Source organism: Salvia splendens, chromosome 2, assembly GCF_004379255.2.
Source record: "Salvia splendens isolate huo1 chromosome 2, SspV2, whole genome shotgun sequence".
In the NCBI taxonomy this organism is placed as follows: domain Eukaryota; kingdom Viridiplantae; phylum Streptophyta; class Magnoliopsida; order Lamiales; family Lamiaceae; genus Salvia; species Salvia splendens.
This window is the reverse complement of record NC_056033.1, coordinates 38,495,230-38,517,618: the sequence shown is the minus strand read 5'-3', so window position 1 is coordinate 38,517,618 and position 22,389 is coordinate 38,495,230. Positions and strand designations below refer to the sequence as shown.

The window sequence follows — 22,389 nt, the reverse complement described above, 5'->3', positions numbered from 1 at the left end:
AAGTTTTGCATTTCGGGAACGGCCATGGTTTCCTAAATCGCCCATCGATTCACCAACCTTTCAATATTCCTAACAATTGATTGACAAATTCCGTCACTACAAACTAATTTAATTTAACAAAATTTAATGACCGACGAACTTATTCCATCGGAAATAGTTGTATATTCCTAAAATACACATAAATGAAGTATACAAACAACAGTTGAATATTTAGTATGAAGGCAGTTTGTATAGCTTATTAAACTCTACCATCCATGCCGTCGAGGAGGCCTGTCCATATTCCCTTCACCGGTGGTAACTGCACAACAAACGCATTCCATGGAGGATAGCCGACGCCACTGCCTCGAACTCGGCCATCCATTCGGAGAGACAAGTACCTTGACATCAACAATTAGAATCAGATCCCTATTTAAATTTATACAAGTGTTTGCTTCGAATGATAGAATGATCTGATTAATTTTTTTATCTTATTGGATCATATTATTCTTCAATACTCAATCCTAGTGTTTCCCCTACTTTGATTTCAAAAGCTTCAGTCCCAAACACAGAGCTGCCACAAACAAGAATAATGCACTGAGAAATTCTTTTGAGGAGACTTACACCGGAGATTCAGGAGAGACCTTAGCCAGTTTCTTTTGCTCATTCAACCACCTGTTGCCGGTTTACACGAAAAATCAAAAATTAATCCTTTCTTTTCAACTTTCCAACTAACATGAGATGACAACTAACAGCAGGGAATGAGGATCGGCACAAAAAGAAAAGGTAGAGACTTGCTTTTTCTTCCTTGTTCAATGTATATACAATTAGGGGTAACTTACTCGTTCCATTCAGCAGCGTAAACAGGCGCAAGCTGCCACAGCCTTTTCCTTTTCGAATCAATATCCTTCGTCTCTTCTTTGTCTTCGTACTCAAATTTAGGTGAACCTCCATCAGTCACAAATGGTACAACAAGAATCCCCTGTTCAAGGAGTCTGTCGGAGAAAGGTTCACTTAGTTTGAACGAGTCTTGGATGAAGCTTGCAGGACTGGCTAGGATAACAAGACGAGCAATTCCCCTGAAAGCACAGAGAGGAACAATCCTCCTCTCATCCACACGAAGCTTGAGATTCGAGAGAAATTCCTCTCTTGAAAGCCTAGCCACCTGAGCGTTCTTAGCATTGTTCTCCCTATAATAAAGAAATGCAAAAGCAGAGACTGCTCCTATATCTATGGCTAGATCCTTGAGGATGTCAGTGACATCAGCAGCTCTTGATGGATTCGCAAGAGCACCAACTAGCTGGCTGAGGGCTATGAATCCTCCAAGGGAACCACTAGCTATAAAAGCAATATAAAAGAACATTCGAACTGTGCGAAATGGAGACAGAACTTCACTTTGTATTTTGGCCGTGGAACTGGACAACAAATAAAATGGTTATTGATCACTTGTTATCTGAAGCAATAGAAATTGACATACATTCTAGTATTGAACATCTCACATAAATGTGGCTTTGTGACATAAGGTGAAACATCATATCAATGCATCTATTCAGAAGTTAGTGAGAGCAAATAATAAAGGTCATAGTTTCATTTCCTTGAATAATAAGCGTAGAAATTCATACTGACATAATCAAACGGAAGATTGGCTTAAAATATACTCTAGTTATGCACAAGAGTAGATGGAAAATTGAACACCAAAAGTTAGAAATATAAACCCTAATCAGCATTGAATTTAAGAGCATCCATTAACATAAAACAATTTTGGGCACAAAATCTCTACTAATTAAGTGAAGGTGAATTTGAGTACAAGTGCACAGCAATTAATTAAGCGATACTCGTATGTTGATGAAACGACACCATAATTCAATTCACAAAAATTAAAACTGTCATCGTGTTTATCCTTAATAAACACATTTAGCTATCTGCGATTTGTCACCAACACAACAATGTGATTGATTTTTTAGAGTAGCATACATCATGAAAAAGCAGGGCAAATAGTTTCGCTTTGTGGCAAACAATTGATGGATCGGCATGATACCTGATCTCAGACGAAGAAGGCCCTCCGAAGGCGGAGCACGTGACGGCGGAGGATCGACCTTTCCGGCGTCGTATTGAGTAGTCGACTTCAGTGAGGGCGAAACTGCGACGGTGAAGGAAAGATGCCGGGCAATCAATAAGGAGGGTAGGGAGCCGCGGCAGTGCGGCCATGGCAAGCACTTGGCGCAGACTGACAGCTGGCTAACTGTCACTGCCACTATATATTCTGAGGCTGTTAATTCAGAGTGCTCGTTGTTTCTATACAGCCACCACGACAATCTTTTTGCTTGTGGTCATTTAATCACTTTATTCATTTTATATTCTAATTATTGGAATTTTTATTCTGATTTTTCTAATTTTTATTTTTATTATTATTAATAGTACCATCTATACAACTTATTTGTTCGGAGTAAAAGCCCTCATCTGACACGTCATCTCACGGATCAATTGTTGTATGAAAATCCGATGATATAGTTTTTGAAAAATTATATACTAGATGAAATTGGTTATAATCATGACAGATTCAATTATTAACCCAATTGGTTATGATGAAATAATTTCTACATATTCTGACGTTGGAAATTTATTTATACTCCCTCTGTCTTGTAAAGATGCTCACATTTCCTTTTTTATTTGTCTTAATCAAGATGACCACTTTCCACTTTTGAAAATAACCTCTTCTTTCCTCGTTAAAATATTTAACTACTTTTTCCCTCTCTACTTGATTCCACCTAACAACATTTTCTAAAATCTCATATCCAAGAATATGATCATCTTGAGTGGGACTGAGGGAATATATTATTAGCATAGTTATGATTTATTTTTGAAGGGCGAATTCGGTTGTAAATATGGTTCAGAATTTGATTATAAAGTTGGTGAGTTTCCAGAAAAACAAATCCTGCCCAAATCGAAACTGATCTGAATCATCTGATATCGAAATTTTAATGTCACTTGATTGTACAGTTGGTTGCCAACGTGAAATTATATACATGAATGCTCAAAATGTAGAAATATGATGTTCAACAGTAGACACTGGATGTTCAAAAAACAGACTACATATAACTTCACGTTGAGCACCATACATCTGAACTTTGAGCATGCGACGACTACATATAACTTCACGTTGGCAATCGAATGTTTAAACTTAAATCGGATCATAAATTACGGTGTCAATGCAAAAGCTATGTGAAAATCCAGCATGGTTATTCATCTTTCCATTGACGGGTTCTCATTCTCAGACTATAATTACAACTCTTGTCAAAGTTCGAGACTTGAAAAAATAGACCATTCTTTTAGAACACACCGATGTTAAGGAGAAACTGTACTCAATAGACCAGACATGAAAATCATCTCTCTCTAGATGAACCAGATACAGGTAGAAGCCATGGCGTATTATTGGGTGGTGGTAGATCACAAACCTTCACTTTTTTGCACCAGCTTCGAATAGCAAAGTCTCCAGCTCCCCTTCCTGATACAACTTGATAGTATCTGCAACGTCAACAACCAAAAGCCAATAATGATTCATGTACGAATGCTTCAAATATACGACTAAATCATGGAAAAATCTTAGATCACAAATTTCCCAGTTCCTCCAATGACTGGGATCTAACTTTAGGAACAATATGTTGAATATCGTCTAGCAGGAATATATCAGAAAAAATTAGTGAAACAAACAAGTAAAAGAGCACTTCGTGGTAACTATTTTGAAACGTTGAAAACATTAGACATTTTTGTATTAGCAAAAAATATAGATCTGCTTCTGAAATTTGCACCATGAGAAGAAGCTATACTGTTTAGCCAACACACTATCTATAATGAGAAGCAAAGAAGTACCTGAACAACCGCCAATATGCTTGCCCCCTGCCATCAAAGATCAATTAATTCTAGATATAAATGCTTAATAATAATAGTCTTTGCGCATGGAACTCATAAAGGAAACGAGAGAGAAATCGAGAGACGGTTCTCTTGGTTGATGCATAACAAAATTAAATTAATTCTCAATGAATGCAATGCAACGTTGCTCTAGCCATGCCTTGCATATGGTTTTCTAATGAGAGCAGTTCTAATGGAAAATACATGATCATTAGACAGCAATCTCTAATGCTGCTCACCTATGAACACATTGGGAACTGTATGTTGTCCAGTGAGTTTTTCAAGAATCTTCTGCAGTTGTGATCCTTCAGCACCTAAAAAAGAAGCGAGTTCACGACACAGACAATACACATTAGGCCAAAACAATTTGCACATCTTTCCATGACATTGATATTTTAAAGAAATTTATCGTGTTCAATCCAAAACTTTGAATATGTCTACAGCAGGAGTTGATCACTGATCCTTTAAAGAGGACCCTTTGAATTGAAGAAATAAGCAAACTCGACTTCAGTGCTTAAGCGGATGGTTTCAGTTCAGCCTCTAGGTATGTTTGTTGCAAGGTTTATTTATATAAAGAATCAATTTTAATATTCATTCTTCAAACATTTTATGCAAGGTCAAATTCTTTGCCTAATCCATTAACAATGAGCTCAAACCATAAGCAATTATAGGTGGGTACTTAAGTGGGAGTCAGTCCTCTGCCTTTTGTGCTCAAACCCATAAGCAATTATAAGCGGATACTTAAGTGGGAGTCAATCCATCAGCCTTGAGCTAGTTTTTAAGTAGGTTATGGCTTCCATTCTTGAGTGCCTAAAATTTGCCCCGGCCTGATGGATCTCTATGTGTATGGAAGAGGTTTACATGGGGTGAGGACTGCACAACACCAGGGGCTTGGAGGCGACCTAGGCTAACGTTCTTAAGTGCCTAACCTGACCAGCTTGATCTCGGCATGTATAGAACTTCTATAATAGAAGAAGGCTGCAAGGTGACCTGCCTAGGTCTATCGGAGGCACCCAACAGTATGAGACGTCTGTTGACTTCAGGTCTTTATGGGGACGGATATTACGATCCCGCATCGAACCCATAGCAATTACGGGTGAGTACTTAAGTGTGAGCCAATCCTACACCTTCTTTATAGGGATGTATGTTACAGTCCCAGATCATAACCATAAGCAATTAATTATGAGTGGGTGCCCAAGTGTGAGCTAATCCTTCACCTTTTTAGTTGGAGCTACGGCTTCAGTTCTTGAGTGCTTAACATAATATGGATGTAACCGCTCGTCTTTCTTTCAGGCAAACATCTACTTAAAGCATTAGCGAGAAAAAATTACTCCACCTAAGGAAGTATTTTTGTAACGGTATAGTGAGAATAGTGTATGAATACAAAACAAATGTTCGTAGCACTATGGAGTTTACTTTGAAAGACAAGATGGATCGATAAAATAATCAAAGGCAATCTATCATTAATAGGGAGATTAGTTTTGAACTTGTTTGACCATCTTATTCTTCAAATGCTTAATCATGGAGTATGTTTTAGTATCAATCTATAATGCCACTCAAAGTAAACGCTCCATAATAGTTCCAGAGGTTCTCCAGATTCATCCTACTGAAAGTATGCCTACATTCGAACAAAATTAAAAGGAACAAATACCAAATTCTAATTCACGATCATCACATTAGGTTTCGGGATGTCTAATAAATCAGCACCAATTTGCAGACGAGTATAAAAGCCCCACCCATAAGACACGAAAACACAGAAATTCACATCAATTTTAGCTCAAAACATACCTAATCGGTCCAATTCAATAACAAACGGCTCCGTGCCAAGTCTCTTGAACAATGATTTCACCTCCGAAGAGTACCTAACATCGGGAAAATCCCCAAAATAATTTTTTTTTAAAAAAACAACAAAGTTTAAATCCGAAATGACACAGAAAGAAAGCAGCGAAGCAATTAAATAGTAGAAAACAGAAAAGCAAATTCAGTGATGCACTTACGAGCACCAAGTTTTGGAGTAAACCACGACAGGGTTCTGAGCAATGGTGTTCTTCACAGCGACTTCCAATTGGGGCCAGGAACCGGATGAATCGGAGCTCATGGCCCGAATGCGGAGGAGCCCGACATTTTCGGGCTTGCGGGAAGAGGCGGCGGCACTGCTCCGACGATTAGTAGGAAGAGAGTGAAATTGGGGGAGAGAGTGTGAACGAGAGCAGAGTGACCTGGACTCGAAGCCTTTAACACTAAAACGACACGTCGCCGCCATTGATGCCATCGCCAAGGTTTTGCTGCAGTAAAGCGTTTGCTAAAGTTCGATTTGGTATTACTCTATCCCACTACAAATTTGCTTCTTTAATTTTTTTCAATTTTTTGAAAATTATTTTATTCTAATACCCCCTTCGTCCCCTTTAGCAATCTCAGTCACTTTTGAACACTCGTTTTGTAAAAAATGATAATAAATAGTTAAAGTAGAAAAATTGTAAAGTAAGAGAGAGAATAACGTACATAAGCCTCTTACTTTATAATTTCTCCACTTTAACTATTTATTATCATTTTTATAAAATGAGTGCTTAAAAGTGACTGAGGCTGCTAAAGCGGGACGAAGGGAGTAATTACTAGTACTCTTGTACAATAAAAGTTCATTTTTGTCATTTTAGTCTTTCCAACAATAAAAGTTCACTTTCACTTTTACTACATAAATGGTAAGTAGACCCACATTCCACTAACTTATTTCACACACATTTCATTATAAAACAAATGTATAAAGTGGGACCTCTAACTCTACTAATTTTTTCAACTCACTTTCCTTTACATTTTTTAAAATCCGTGCCGAGTCAAATGTGGACACTTAATATGGGACGGAGGTAGTACCATTTTTCTATTTTTCCTTTACATTATCTATTTTTTCATTTTTCTCTTATATTTTATCTATTTTTTCTCATCTCTCCCGTACTTTATATTTTTTCTCCATACCTCTCTTAGATTATTTATTTTTTCTAATATCTCTCTTACTTTACCAATTTCTTATTAAAATCAATATCAATCAATATCATCCACAAATTGTACTATTTTTGTTTTGGAGAGGAAATAGTACTTTTTATCGAAATTATTTTTGTTTTGGAGAGGAAATAGTACTTTTTATCGAAATAACTTAAAATAAGTGATATATTTTCTCTTTTCTTGCGAAATTTAACGTTCATTAAACACCATATTCTAAATTTATTGCCCCAAAAAACAATTCAATTAGCTGGGATAAATATGGAGTATAATTCTTATACCCAAAATTTCCACATAGATAAGCCCTCTAACGTTGAGGAGTCCACGACTGATAAAAAGTTATTGGGCTGAGGTACTCATAGTCCAGCTTAATTTCATTAATATTTCCATTTATCCACCAATTTTATTGTCAACCAAAATGCAAAGTAATGTAAGATTCTTACAGATTACTTAAGATACTGAATTTTGTTTGCTTGGAGCTATGAAACCACTAGTAGTCATGAAACAAATTGTAGAATTTTTGTAAAAAAATACCCTTTGTCTATATAATTGCATAATAATTTTACAAACCTTAAATATTCTCATACTGGATGAAATACATTAGTTCTCAGTGAAACTTTTAGCCCATTTTGCAACATCTAAAGTTATTCCAAGTGAGACAACATTAATATGCAGTAGTTGTGCTAATAAAAAATATTCAGACAGAATATAGACAGATAATTTACCTTGTCAGAAATATATTGAAAATTGCTATTGATGGTGCTTCCCATCTGGGGTTGAGATCATAATGAATAGTCAGTTTCATCTCTCTCAAGTCAATTCATGCATCCAAATATGATACCTTGATCTCATCAAAACTCCCTTATATTCTTGGAGAATTCCCCAATAATGCAATGATATAGTGTTATATGATTGGGTTAGAAGTTGAGCTCAATCCATCTATGAAAAGGACATTATGATGAAGCAACGGCATCTCCAGCTCATTGGCTCGACTCTGTCTACTTCTTGCTTTCTCTCAAGGAAACCTAAATCTTGTGAGCTTAATGTTGTGTCTTACTAGAGTTGGGACACTCTTGTCAAGGACATGAAGGCTCTTTGTACAAGGGTTGACGTACGCAATGCTGGGTCAAAACTCGTAGGATCGGACATAATTTATAAGGAAGGGTGGTGCGGTAATTGCCTCTATAATTGGTGGTATGAAGAATGGAAGTGAACTCTGACACTGTAGGCTTGGGATGAAATTGTTGCATTATGGAGTCAATGACAACTCTCAATGTCAAATTTAGTGGAGGCTTTTGGCCTTCATGGGCCGGGGATGGGATCAGTCAAGCCCACGACTCCACCTGAATCACTATTGGACGGTTGTGAAAAGAGAAAAAGAACATAATTAGTTATCTTAACATATATAGTACACTTTTATTATACTCCATTCGCCATAAAAACAAACACTTTTGTTATTTTTATCCATTTGCCAAAAATAAGAAATTTTCATTTAGCTTCATTCTTCACTTATAAGTACTCTATATTTTACTGTACTAGCAGTATTGCGATCATTTTTTTTATTAAAACTCTAAGATGCATTGATGTTTCTTTTTGGTTGATTGAAGGAGTGTAACATAAGGACTAAAAAAGTAGATGAAAGTATCATTTATTGTTGGGAATGGCTAGTGATAAGTTGCAAGTTGCAAAAGATGACAAATTAAATTGAGGAACATGCAAGACATGGAAGGGACAATGTATGTGTGAGTGTATACAAGTTACATGAGAACAATAGTAAGTGAAATTGAAGTCCATGTGGTGATTGCTAGGGATGTATGAATGAAGAAGCAGACATTACTGTAGTGATTGAGGAATAATTCACAAGAATAAGAAACACACACTATACAATAGGGTAGTCTAGTTTATTCTAGTATAGTCAAGAAGCATACTTCTTCCTGCCATAGCGGATCTAGAAAACAAAATTTATATAGACGGACACACTAAATAATGCTTTGTGATATTGTTTTCGCTATGTTTTGAAATGGAATGACGTGGTTTTAATGTTCTTATTTGTTCAAGAAAACTAATGGGCGAGTTGTCACACTTGGGGATGGCAACGTCTTACCGGTCAATTTTAGGAAAATCCAACATTTTGGTATGATTCGATGATATATGCAGTAATATAGCCAGACTCATAAGTTACGAGTGTGGGAATTGAAATGAATTTTTATATAATAGATAGGTTATTTTTAATTTTATACAATGGGCCATCAAATCAGAAGATTTTGGGTCATGGTATGGAGAAACATGTGACTTGTTTTCCTAAGGGCTTGTGGAATAAATTATATGGGATCTGTGGGTGCACTAAGTTGAGATCAGTGGATTTATTTTGTTTGCATTCGGTCGCATTCATATCCAAGTTTTGATGTTCCATAAACAACAAATATCTAAGAGCTAAAACTTTATATAATACTCCATATAATATGTTTTGAATTTATATAATATGTTTTGTTCGAGATAAATTTTGGCATAAGAGAGGCCACGACTTCGATTTGCCTTTACTGAAAATTAAGAAACTGAGTACACCATCAAAACAAAACGAACAACATGTGCATACCATCTAAGTACTTGATATACTCCCTCCGTCCAAAAAAATAGTCCAATTATGAGCGATATGAGTTTTAATCAGAAATTGGTATAGTAAGAGAGCGGGAAGAAAAAGTAGGTAAAGTATGGGAGAGAGGCCGGAGAAAAAGTAAGTAAAGTATAAGAGAGAGACTTTCTATTTATAAAAATTGAACTATTTTTTGTGGATATCCCAAAATAGCAAAATATGATTATTTTTCGTGGACGGAGGGACTAGCATTAACTAATGTATACGAGGTTCATTTTGAGCAAGCCATCTAATAGAAACGACCATTGAAGGTCTCGAGTAACTCGTGTATGTGATAATCTCCTAGATCGTTAAAGACAAATGGTGGTGTGGTGTGGTTGGTTTCCCGTTAGCTTAACACATTGACGGTGTCAGGTTGGAGTTCAGGGCGACCCCTATTTATATTTCTTGTGATGTATACTTATTTGTGCCATTGTTTATTAATTACTGCATATCTCCTAGAAAATTTCTCTATCAACTGAGGTGGGTCTCGTTTTTTGTCTAACAATACATTAACTACATTTCTCTCAATCTTCTACGTACTTTATCAAATTTGCATTAAAGCTCGTGTTATTGACTACTAACATTATTTTTTTAGATAGATGTACGTATTTAAAAAGAGAAAGACTCAAAACAAAGGATATGGTTGAATAAAAGGAAGTCGTATTCTTAAACAAACGTTAACTGAGCAGTCTTAAATTCTTGGAATATAACATATGTCTCAAACCATAGCCATATCAAAAAAACAGAGCCGAATCCAAATATGGAAATATGAGTATGACTTTGGAATATGGCATTCTTAAATGTAGTGAGAATCCAGCTAGTTCGATCTAGGTATTCCAAATATACTGCTCTTTCCACAGCTTTTGAACTGTATTTATTTCACATATTAATTGTGCTTTACAGGAAACATTCATTGTAAATTCTACTTATTGATTGTCATTATGCTATACAGAGGTGTGTTAACTGTAAATCCATCATGTTTCTGATATTTATGATTTATCCCTGTTGATACACAGATCCAAAATGTGTATAATTTGATTAATATTTTAGAAGTCTTAATGAAGAAATCAACATCGACACAAGTTACGTGGATGATGATATTTGATTTAAATGAAAACGATATGAAAGAAAAATAGTACTAGTAGTAATAGCTATAATTGCACATCACCCCCATTGCGACTAATATGCATGTTTGGTGATAAAATGCTGGACCATTTTTTATTGGAAATAAACAACGTAATTATAATTATCTATGGTATAATCTTTAATCATCATAACTTCATTACAATAATTACTATGCGCATTCTTTATTCAATGTTGTGCAAACTTAGTGAAACAGCAGATCTCGTGGGGTTGGAACTTGCAGGAAAAAGAAGGTCGTCAGTGACGTCGTTTGCCACCGTTTGGGCCGATGAAACATTTTTTTGTTGTATTAAGCAAAATCATGAAATTGTCGGTTTTTGTGAGATATGTGTTTGCATCATGCATTGCAAGACTATGAAAATCACAGCAAAAGGGAGAGGGAGTCTAAGGGTCGAAGATTGATTATAGAGTTTGAAGGCCATACTCATGAACCGACCCCACCTAGAATATTCATCCCCATTGTAACTCGTGGCATGACGTCTGTGAATCCATCTCGCTACTTTTGGCATTACACTTTGTTCTTGATGTTGATATAACATGTTGAAAAAAAGAGCTTCATTAGTTAATGGAATATTAGTAATGAATTGAATTGGATACATCATCACGATTCCATTCGATTAACAAGCGTGACAAGAACTAGACTATAGAAAAACATCCATCCCACCTGTTGGATGGCTTCTTGTTATAACAAGTCTGGGATGTAACACATGAGAAACAAACACGAGTTGTAGAAAATGGGCTTCCTTTTCGATTGAAATTGATGTGTTCAAAATTGTACAAAGATAGTGATCTATCATCTATAACACATTACATTTGACATGTACTCCCTCCGTCCCCTAATAGGAGTCGCTCTTTGACCGGGCACGAGTTTTAAGAAATGTAGAGAAAAGTTGGTTGAAAATGTTAGTGGAATGTGAGACCTATATTTTTATATTGGTTTTATAATAAAATGTGAGTGAAATGAGTTAGTGGAATGTGGGGCCTACTACCATTTATGGTAAAAATGAAGAGTGACTCTTAATAGGAGACGGCCTAAAATGGAAATTAGCGACTCTTATTCGGGGACGGAGGGAGTATTAAAATTGTTCTTTTTTACTTCATATTTTCGACATAGAGGAATAAGCCTCGTCATCCTTGGTGGGAAATAGTATACAAAAATACACCCAATATTTCAAAATTTGGGTCATATTTGGAGAGGGCTAATCTCTAATTAATGCTATCTTCTGCTAATCAATATACACTTTTGCCTAATTATGACCGATGATCGAATTTAGAAGGTGGAAATGCAACGACGGTGTGTCGGAACTTTCTGCTTCTTCTGCTTCAAATCATCCTTCCAAACTCCGGCAATATCTTGCGAGATCTTGATAGCATCAGCTGACAACCCGGAGAGCCCTCTCCTGGTGAACCCGGCCGCGTAAAGGCCAGATTTCCCCTTCCAGCCGTGCGGGAAGGGCGTCTTCGGGAATCCGTTTTTCCCGAAGAATTCCGTCTCGTGCAGCCAGTAGGGCACGTTGCTGCGGTACCCCGTGGCCAACACTACCGCGTCGATGTCGAGCTTTTCCCCATTGGTCAGCTCGACACTGGCGCAAGAGAAGCGCTGGATCCCAGGAACCAATTGGATTTCCTTGGATCTAATCTTCTCTAGCGCGCCAATGTCAAGCACGGGCGTGCGCCCATAGTTTTTAAGGGCAAGCGGCCCAATATCGGGCTGCTTGAGCCCGAGGCTCTCGGTGCTCCCGAGGATCATCCAGGTGAAAAAGAGGAGCACCTTGTCGACAAGCCAAAGAGGCAGCCATTTCATCATCATCATAGCCAGCTCGAACGTCGATTTCCCGAACATCTCCCTTGGGAGCACGTGGACCGCGTTGCGGACGACCATCGCGGGCCGGGCCCCGTGGTTGCAGAGGTCGAGGGAGACCTCCATACCAGAGTTCCCGCATCCGACGACGAGGACTTTTTTCCCTTTAAATTTGTCGCCGGACTTGTAGTCGCAGGCGTGGACGACCTCGCCTCCAAAAGAGGCGAGCCCCTCCACGTCTGGGACGACAGGGTCGGCGTTCTCGCCAGTGGCCACCACAAGCCACTGGCAGATGTACTCGACCTCGCCGTCTGCGCCTGTGGTGCGGACGCGCCACAGGCGGCAGGCCTCGTCGTACTTGGCGGAGTCGACGCTCTCGTTGAAGTGCGGGCGGATGTCGTGGTGGGCGGTGTAGGATTCGAGGTAGTCGACAAATTGCTTCTTGGATGGATACTCCGGGTAGTGGTCAGGAAATGGGTAGTCGGGGAGTTGGCAATATTGCTTTGGGAGGTGGAGTTTAAGCCTATCGTAGGTACGGTTTTGCCATAGGGAGGCAATGCAGGCGGCCCTTTCGAGGATCACGTAAGGGACGCCTTGCTCTCTGAGGCCGGCCGCCACGGCCAGTCCAGAGGGCCCTGCCCCGACTATCACGGGGCCGTTTACCCACACGCACCGCCGCGAAAACATGTTCATATCCGTCATGTTAAACATCTTTCAATCTTGTGGAATTGGATGAGATTTTGTTCTTCTTTTTTTTTTTTTTTTTGTAGTTTGAGAGGTTGGAGAGTTGAGAGAATAGAGAGAGAAGGTTGAGTTGAGTTTGGATTTGATGAGTGAGAGAAGGGGGTCGGAGGGGCTTAAATAGAGGAGAGATGCATGTGACGAGAAGTAAATGACTTTGGAATTGGGTCATTTTCGAAATATTAATCCCAAGTCTTCTATCTATTATTTTAATGGGGTTCTGCAATTATTTTATATATTTCTTTTAGTAATAGTTTTGGTGGGGTTATAAGCTTGTATTTTCTAGGTTACTTTGTAGCTTTCGGGTTCTTTTGTTTTATTTTATTAAGGACGTTGAGATATGTGAAAGATTATTCTCATACTTAGGCGGCACTCTTCATTTTCTATGTTTTTGCTTTTAAATAATAAGTGGAATAAATAGTTTGAATATAAACAACAACATGTATATGTGAATAATGTATGTCAATCATAGTCCATATGATGAAGTTGTTGGTCAAGATAGCTAGTAAGTCTCCGTTTCGTGAAATTAAGAATTTTATAAAAATATTAGTGTATTTAAAATAGTCTGATAGCTAGATTAAATGATTAGTGACAGTTAATTTTATATTACTTTGTTGAAAAAATAAACATAACGACTAAAATTGACATTGATGATTTTAGTTTAATAAATAAATTAAAGTTACACTTAGGTGTAAACATGTAGAAATCACTAAGTTATTAAAAAGGGGGAACCCTGTTCAGTAATAATTGGATTTTAGGTTTAAGCTTCCATCAAATGTATTATAATGAGTAGCGCGTTAAATAAATACCAACACATTATCAAAAGGGAATGCATTTGAGGGATTTGGTCAGCTGATGTGAAAATACCTATATTAAGATATGCATCAAACATGAATCTCATATATAATCACTAATTCAGAAAACGAAACTCGTAGGATTGGATATAATGAACAAGGTCACCAGTGTGAACCCTAACCCAATGGATTGGGGTAGCTAGAATTTCCGCACCGTAGAGTCTGCGATAACTGAATTTAATAGATTTTTTCGGTTGTTACATACCCGGATCCATTATAAGTGATGATAACATTGCAAAAATCACAATAGATAAATAATGCAATGATCAATCCGGTTGTTACATCGATTGGGGTGAATGATTTGAAATGTACATTATATAGATATGACATGTTAAATTATATGCACTAACATGTAAAGATGCACAGAGATATTCTCTACTTATATATAAAAATATATATATAAGAAGGATGTATAATTTCACATTTACAGTATCAACAAAATATGGATTTCTTCTTGGTCATCTGATTCTGTGGACCCATTCACACCCAATAAAATTAATTTAAGATGGTATATGTATATGAATTGTGATGATGTGGCAATAGCAAAAGCTGAGTAGGAAGAGAGCACGTGGAGTGGAAGCTTGAAAAATAGCCGGGAGAAAGACAGGAGCCACACCCCTTATTGGATCCCCACATTAAGATTGTGACTGAAGGCTGTTTCGGCCCACTAAGCCCATAACTGCCAACCCATGGTTCACACTTCCTAGTGTGCTTGTAGGTCCCACCATATCAATTTTTTAATCCATAATTTTATCTATAATTTTTGTAGACATTTCAAGTACTTCCATGATATTATCATGAATAAAACGACTCTGATACTTAGTTTGAGGTTGATGGGAATTGAATTCTACCATATCTATATGATATCACTCATTGTTTCTCAATAGCTCAGTTGTAGAGTAGCTTGTAATAAATTGGTTCATGTATTATTAATTTTCACTTCATTTGAAGTGAAAAAATCGGTAATAAAAAGATTATTTCATTTTGGTAGATGAGTGAAACGAAGTCTACTGGATCATATTTACCCTCATTGATTTTTAGTAGTTTAGTGGTAGAGTGATTGATTATAAATTGGTTAGTTACTGGTTTTGAATCTTAGATCCTATTTGAAGTGATTTCATTCATTTTGAATTTACGAATTCAGTTAAGAGATTGCTTTGCTTTTGTAGATGGATGTGAATCTAATTCTATCATAAGTAGTAGAGTGATCTATTATAGTAATAAATTAATTTGTTATCAGTAAAGAGATCATTCAGTTTTTTTCAAATACTACAAAAGTTAAAGTTAGAATATTTTGATAAAATATTTTTAGATTGACACGCGTCCTCGTGGTTAGAAAGTAAAATCTGTATTAATTTAGAACAATATTGTCGTGATTATAGTCTATATGCTTCAATAGTGTTTAGGGTGTTACTTGTGTGATAATCATAGGTCGATTAAATCAATTAAAATGTTATTCGTTAATTTAAGTAGTAGTAGCTCGATAGGTCGTGTATGGGGTTTGAGAAAATAAAAAAAAAATGATTGAAGGTTGGAGTTTTTCAAGAAATGCAGATTCATGGGCAGCATGTGAAAATTCTTGGTTTTCATGGAGTCTCTGCTTTTCATGAGAAAAGGAATGTGAGCTATGAATATAACCTCTTTCTATTGTTCTAAATGTATATAATTAAAAAATTAAATTGATACATTTTTCAAAACATTCTCTGTACAGTAGATGTTTATGATAATTCAATATTTTATTGACTTCAAAATTTTAATTTTATAAATCTAATAGTCACATGTATCTATCACGGTATCAACCATATATGTGTAGTGTGTCATGAGATAGATAATCCAAAATAGAAGTATAATTATAGGAGTATATATTAATTTATTATTGTCATGTAAACTCAATATTTTATCCTACATTATTAAAAAATCAAAGATTTCACTATGACATCATAAATTTACACACATATAGTATGTAGTAATGAAACTGAAACTGAAACTGAAACATCATGTAGTATACAAAAATCATGCATTTAAATACAGATATATATGAGTTATACATTAAATATAATAAATACTACTATTAAATATATGTGTGAGCTAGTATTCCTTTTCGGCTGCCAGGTTGTGAGCTGTTATAGAGCTTCGACTTTTGGCCAAGAAATGGGAATATTTCGAAGAATCCATTAATATACCTCTTTTTGTCCACAATGATCGTATTTTTCTATCTTGATTCATTATAAAAAACAATTTCCTTGTATTTTTGAAAAAAATTAATACTTCATTCATTTTTTCCTTAATATCTCTCATATTACTTTATCAATTTATACTCCCTCTGTCTCAGTTAAGATGACTCATTTCATTTTTTGCATTTGTTTTGTAAAAATTATAATAAATAGTTAAAGTTGATAAAAAGTAAATATAAGAGAGAGAATAATATGGAAGGGACTCTATTCTACATTAATCTCTCAGCGACTTTACTTTTCCTCAACTTTAACTATTTATTATGATTTTTACGAAACAACTGTGCAAAATAAAATGGGTCATCTTTAATGGGACATAGGGAGTACTATTATAACATGTATCGTCTACTACTAAGACTACTGTCATAGATAGACTAATGAAGCATGCATATTAAGTACTAGTAGTATTTAACTATTTATTTTTTTGGAAATCTTTTAGGACTCAAAAGTATGGTTTCATTTGTGTGGGGTGTGGCCGGGTGTACTAGCAAGCTCATCAACCATAAAACAAGTACAAATATATTATTATAGTATATATAACGTTTATATATTTGAAGTTTACTTTTTTAGGGTGATGATTAGTTAATTAATTAAGGAGAGCATATATATATGTAAGGGAAAAGGTGTGTGTGAATTGTGATAGGTAGAATAATCACGCGTGACACATAAAGTTCGTGGGAATGAAATGATCGAATTTATTAGTATTTTATATTAAAGAAAAAATAAAATTGTGGTGAAGCAGTGTAAATATACAGCTGTTAGTGTGTCACAGATACTTTGCATCGGATTTATGGCACTTAAATTCATTAATGTGTGTAATTTGGTGTGGTTGAACAAACATTCCGTATGCATCACCTCTCTTTGTTGGGAGGAACCTTCTACGTAGCAGCTCATGCAGCTTCTCACTCTCTTTTTTCCCCTTTCTTTTTTAATCTTATTTTTCTCATTTTATGTCACTCAATTTTTTTATCTTAAGAGAATCTTGATCAAATGGTTAACAAAGTTTTGTGTGATAGTAGTGTGCTTTTCTTCACACAATGCACTTTGGCATTAAATGTTTTGTATAGTTGTTAAGAGCATCCACGTTGGGGCGCCCTAAAGCCCCCCTATGCACCGGCACGTCAGTATTTTATCCTCCTATCCTTCCACCTGCAGTGGGGCGCCCTAAACACTTTATTTTATTTGAATATTTAAATAACTACAAAAATTGGGAAAAAACTTCATTTCATTTATAAAATTAATCATCTTAATAACTCGAAGAAGCAAATTCTCGTTTCACCGAATTCTACTTTTAAATCATAATTTTATTTATTCATTTTCCCAATCATACTAATTAAATATAATCTTATTGCGAATAAATTCATGTAAATCTAAAACAATTTAGGGGCCTACTTTAACGAAGCTAACAAATAATTAGTAAGGCACTAAGCATTTTTAATAATTAGTTTTAAAAATATCTCAACTAGCGTTTGTAGTCCAATGGTTAAGGAAAATGCGTTGCATAGTCCGCTCCATCGTCCGCATCGGCCACAGTGCGTGGACGATGCCCTATCGTCCGCGCTTTGTCCGCGGACTAAGCTTAGGGTTGGACGACGTATCGTCCGTCGTCCGCGCACCCACAGTGGCGGACGATGGCATGCCCGAGGCATCGGGCGGCCTATCGTCCGCCCCACTGTAGATGCTCTAAGTTCATCGGTTACGGGTTATTTGAGTTATAAGAACATTGAAAATAGAAATTCACGATTCTAATTTAAAATGTTGAGTTTTGTGCGGACCCTCATAGCCATAAAATTACACAAAATTAGTGTTATTTCAACTCAGACTTACAAAATAACTAGTAACCAACTCTGCTTCTAGAGATGGGGATTGAAAACATTTTTTTTCCTAAATTGTGACCTTACATGTCAAAAGAAATTCTATTGAGGATTAGAGTAAAAAGACATCGAAGTGAAATGAAATTAGAGTACTATATATCTTTCGAATATCAAATCAAAATACATTCCACAACCAATTGAAAAGAAAAAAAAACTTTTATCATTGAATTCAGAAGCAAATTAAAGTTGTAGATTTTGATAATCATGTAATGAGAAAATTTTCGATTAGCCGAGCCAATTCATTGAGTCTTCGAGCGATTTGAATTAGGAACAATCATGCTAAAAGATTTAACTAGAAAGTAGACATTTTCATTCCTAATAACACTTTTTCTTCTTATAGAGTAAAATTATTATAGATCACCCAAGGTGACAATCAACCACAAAAATGATAAATCACTACTTTTGGATGGATGAAATTAGTGAATATACTTCTGATGTGTGTTGCTCGTTTGCTTATGTTTTTATATTTTAATATGATTTCAGATATAAGGTTTGGTTGTTTATTTGATTTTATTATTTGGTATTGTTATTCAATATTCTAAACTAATTTTATACTACTACCTTTCCCATTTTTAAATCCAAATTCCTTTTTGTATTTCCAATAAGAACACGCCAAGTAGCGAGAGTGATTAATTAACCTACAAATTTGTATTATTTTATTTTATTTAATTTAATTTGGTAGTCACCACCACAAACTGATCAGAAACATGGTCTCCGACGTGGCCTATACACACAACACAATTGCATATGATCTATTTGGTCAACTTGAGGGAATATATCCTCAATTCAAACAAAGTTATGAAAATCATTGTAATGATTTAGAAGAATATACTTGCACTAAATTATGGGGTTAGGTTCATTTTATCATTGTAAGAGGGGCCTATCAGATTTCATGCCCATTTTTTATTCTTATTTGAGAACTTTTCACTCTCTCACACACATTAACGCGCACATTTATATTTTCTTAATTTCTTATTAATCATTATTCCACCTAATTTTAAATTTATTTCATATTAGCAACGCCTTTATGATTTGTAGTTATGAGTCAAACAATGCTCAAACTAATGTGTGTATGAAATATATATCTAGCTACTTTTAAAGATAATTTCTCTTTCTCCAAATAATATACTCCATTTATCAATCTCCTACTTGATCTTAACTTGATGAGAATTTTGAATGACTTTTTAGAGGGAAAACGATATCCATTCATATTTGTATACGAATAAATGCTTTTAAAAAAAAAATTGGAGCTAGCTTAAAGACTTTGTAGTACAAAAGCAGATCATAATAAAAATAACAACAAAACAAAACAAAACCAAATCCATAAAGAAGCATGTATTATAAGAAAATCATCTACAAACACTACAAATATTGTACATTATAGTTCTAAATGAATATCAATTTCAACTAATACCATCTTCGTCCATGAAAATTTGTTATATTTTCATGTCCGGCTCATCTACTAAAATTAGTATATAGTAATAATTTATTTATGGTAAGCTTCTTTCTAATGTAGCAAGTCGTATGTACTAAAATTTGTAATAATTAATTGTTCATTAATAATACTTTTATCACTTTTTTCTCTGTTTCATTTTTACTGTACTACTAAGACTATTTTTAGTGGACAAGGAATAGTGTTAAATATTTGGATAGTTTCATGGTGATTATTATGGCACATGGCGTTAAGCGAACCTTAGGGAAGAACAAAGCACTGATTTAAAAAAATAAGACGGAAAATCTTAATAAATCTAACCAGTTACATTCGCAATTTAGAAAGAATTTGCTAGATCTTCACTATTTAAAGGTTCTCTTCCATTATCTATACTGACTTAAAATATTTGAATATCATATAAAATTTTGCAATTATGAAGAATATACACTAATCTTAGTTTCGGTGATCATTAATATTATTATTTATTTCCAGTGGAACAATGCACTTCCCTAATTAGTTAGTATTCTTTATCTGTGTTCTTTTTGTTGTTTTCTGCACCACCTCTTCCACAAAGGGCATAACCCCAACTCATTCGATCAAGATTTTATTCACCAATTATGCTCAAAAAAGCTAATAAAGTATCCAATTGAATCATATTCAAGATTTTAGTGGAATCATTTGAAATTGGCAAAAAATTAATAAAAGAAATATCAGCTTTGAGAGTGATATAATTTTATTTAGGAGGATTCCAAATCGTTGTGAAAACCACATGGCAACGGAACATGGTGTAATTTATTTACGTATTAAAATTAAAGTTCAATAATAGAGGCATAAACTCATACTACTATATTAAATTATTAATATTACTATATGATGGCTAATTAAGCAATTAAATATGTAGTGGAGATTCATTTATTACCACGATTTTCGATGGCAATGTTGGGTAAAGAGGTCGGTTAATGTATATAGTTATATATTAAGATAATAAATTCAAATATTCAATGGCCACCACCACACCATGAATGCGGATTCCGGAATTCAAACCCTTATCCAACCTACAATCCCCACTATAATTTTTTTTATGTGTTACATAACTTAGCCAAAAAATATAACGAGCAATAAAATAAAAGTATAAAAGTATAGAATATAAAAAACTATAAAAAATGCAACGAAATTCTAATTCTAATGGTTAATGTGGAAGGTCTTCTTGCAGTCATGCTACCACCGGTTGTGTTCTTATATTCGTGAATAATATCGAATTTTGTATATGTAGTTTTGACATTGTATGTAGGATATTGAGTATCACTGTTGGAGCATTGGATCGCCAGACACATAATTAAAAACAAATTTGTTCAAAAAGTAGTACTCCTACTACTAAGATTGTAGAATGCAAGAAATTAAAATTTAGATGCTACATGGTAGGAAGCAATGCATGCACCTGGCAAAACCAGGTTCTTTCACGTGGCCATTAGTAATTACTATAATTCTTCACATACATGTTACTACATAATATATAATGTTGTTTCTATTGAACCAAGGTGCCGCCCACTCTCTCCTACACACCCCCAATGTAGAAATTTACGTTAAGGGGTAAATGGTTTTGCTTTGTTTTGCACCATGTGTTTTCTCTTCATCTTTGAACCTTATTTTAATTACTAGACGTGCTCATTCAATTATATTGTTATCAAAATTATGAATCTAATCGTTCATTAATTATATATAGTTGGTGGTTAATAGTTAGAATCGTAACTATAATTGCGAAAATCACGATGCCACGATGAACAAATGATCATATGGTTAACGGTTAACCATGGATTAATCATAATGCATGCTAAAATGGTCAATACTCCAACATTTTTTCTTTTTTATTTGATTTCTAGTATTTCTTTTAATGTAGTGGATGGTAGAACATGAAGACTAGTTCATTAGGTAAAACAATTCACTTCTTCGATTATTTGTTTCAATAAATCTTCTTTTTAATATACTTTTCCGTTCCTGAAAAGTATGAGTATTCGGTTCAGCACTAATGTAAATAGTGTTAGAGGGGAGTGGGCTCCACATCATTAGTAGTGTAGTGTAATGGTATAAGTTGTAAATAAAATGATGTGTAATGGTATAAGTTGTAAATAAAATGATGTGTAAGGGTAATGTATTACTCCGTATTTAACTATTTCAAAATTCGAAAGTTTGTAGCTTTCGGAAACGGGCTAATAGTTCGAAGTACTTTTTAGAGACGGAGGGAGTAGTATAAAAGCTCAAGTCAAAAGACGGCAAGATAACATTATAAAGCCGTTCGAAATGAATAAAGGTTCTTTATTACCTTATGATGACTCGGAAAAAATGTGTTACTATAGGTTAAGACGCGTTTTATTTTAGAGTAGCCTTAATTAATATGATTTTCATAATTTTAGAATGTTTTATTTCTGATGAGGCGGATGCATGCATTTTACGCCCATCAATAACTGTCTTCATATTCATGCTTTTATCCCATCGAGATGCTAAGCCATGGTATCATGCACAATTTCACATTCCCTCTGTTTTTTAACTTTGAAATTAAAGTAAAACAAGAAAAATTAACACATTAGAAAATTGGTCTGTTTGAAGTTGGATGAAGAAAACAAAGAGGATGACTTTAGACATCAAACAATTGAACTATATTATTTTATTTTGGGTCCCTGAAATGTGAGGAAATAATGGAGAAATGTCCAAAATTAAACACATACTAATATATATGAAGAATGCAAATAAGAGTGCATGTATTTATAGTACAATTTACAAACACCAAGATCAAAGAAAATT

The 22,389-nt window shown here is 34.9% G+C and overlaps 3 protein-coding genes across 3 annotated transcripts; all 3 read right to left on the bottom strand.

The window, feature by feature from the left end:
- Positions 1-93: 93 nt before the first annotated feature.
- On the bottom strand, positions 94-2,304 carry LOC121792688 (protein LOW PSII ACCUMULATION 1, chloroplastic-like). The gene is made up of 4 exons (XM_042190732.1): positions 2,015-2,304; positions 819-1,391; positions 601-651; positions 94-377 (listed from the first exon to the last, which is right to left on the bottom strand). Exons 1-4 carry the CDS (start codon positions 2,182-2,184, stop codon positions 239-241), a joined length of 933 nt encoding a protein of 310 aa, XP_042046666.1. The 5' UTR covers positions 2,185-2,304; the 3' UTR covers positions 94-238.
- An 891-nt stretch (positions 2,305-3,195) lies between these two features.
- Positions 3,196-6,220, bottom strand: LOC121792694 (monothiol glutaredoxin-S12, chloroplastic-like). The gene is made up of 5 exons (XM_042190740.1): positions 5,883-6,220; positions 5,674-5,747; positions 4,125-4,199; positions 3,847-3,873; positions 3,196-3,501 (listed from the first exon to the last, which is right to left on the bottom strand). The coding sequence occupies exons 1-5, from the start codon at positions 6,155-6,157 to the stop codon at positions 3,434-3,436; spliced, it is 519 nt and encodes a 172-aa protein (XP_042046674.1). The 5' UTR covers positions 6,158-6,220; the 3' UTR covers positions 3,196-3,433.
- A 5,511-nt stretch (positions 6,221-11,731) lies between these two features.
- On the bottom strand, positions 11,732-13,266 carry LOC121792677 (probable indole-3-pyruvate monooxygenase YUCCA9). The gene has a single exon (XM_042190714.1). It carries the CDS (start codon positions 13,167-13,169, stop codon positions 11,928-11,930), a length of 1,242 nt encoding a protein of 413 aa, XP_042046648.1. The 5' UTR covers positions 13,170-13,266; the 3' UTR covers positions 11,732-11,927.
- Positions 13,267-22,389: the final 9,123 nt, after the last annotated feature.

Coding starts and splice junctions, on each gene's coding strand:
- LOC121792677 (XM_042190714.1), bottom strand. CDS start 13,169: ATGTTTAACATGACGGATATGAACATGTTTTCGCGGCGGTGCGTGTGG.
- LOC121792694 (XM_042190740.1), bottom strand. CDS start 6,157: ATGGCATCAATGGCGGCGACGTGTCGTTTTAGTGTTAAAGGCTTCGAG. Junction 3,874..4,124: donor AGTTCCCAATGTGTTCATAG/GTGAGCAGCATT, acceptor CTTTGATGGCAG/GGGGCAAGCATATTGGCGGT. Junction 3,502..3,846: donor GCATATTGGCGGTTGTTCAG/GTACTTCTTTGC, acceptor TTGACGTTGCAG/ATACTATCAAGTTGTATCAG.
- LOC121792688 (XM_042190732.1), bottom strand. CDS start 2,184: ATGGCCGCACTGCCGCGGCTCCCTACCCTCCTTATTGATTGCCCGGCA. Junction 1,392..2,014: donor CCTTCTTCGTCTGAGATCAG/GTATCATGCCGA, acceptor TTTGTTGTCCAG/TTCCACGGCCAAAATACAAA. Junction 378..600: donor GTCTCTCCTGAATCTCCGGT/GTAAGTCTCCTC, acceptor GTTGATGTCAAG/GTACTTGTCTCTCCGAATGG.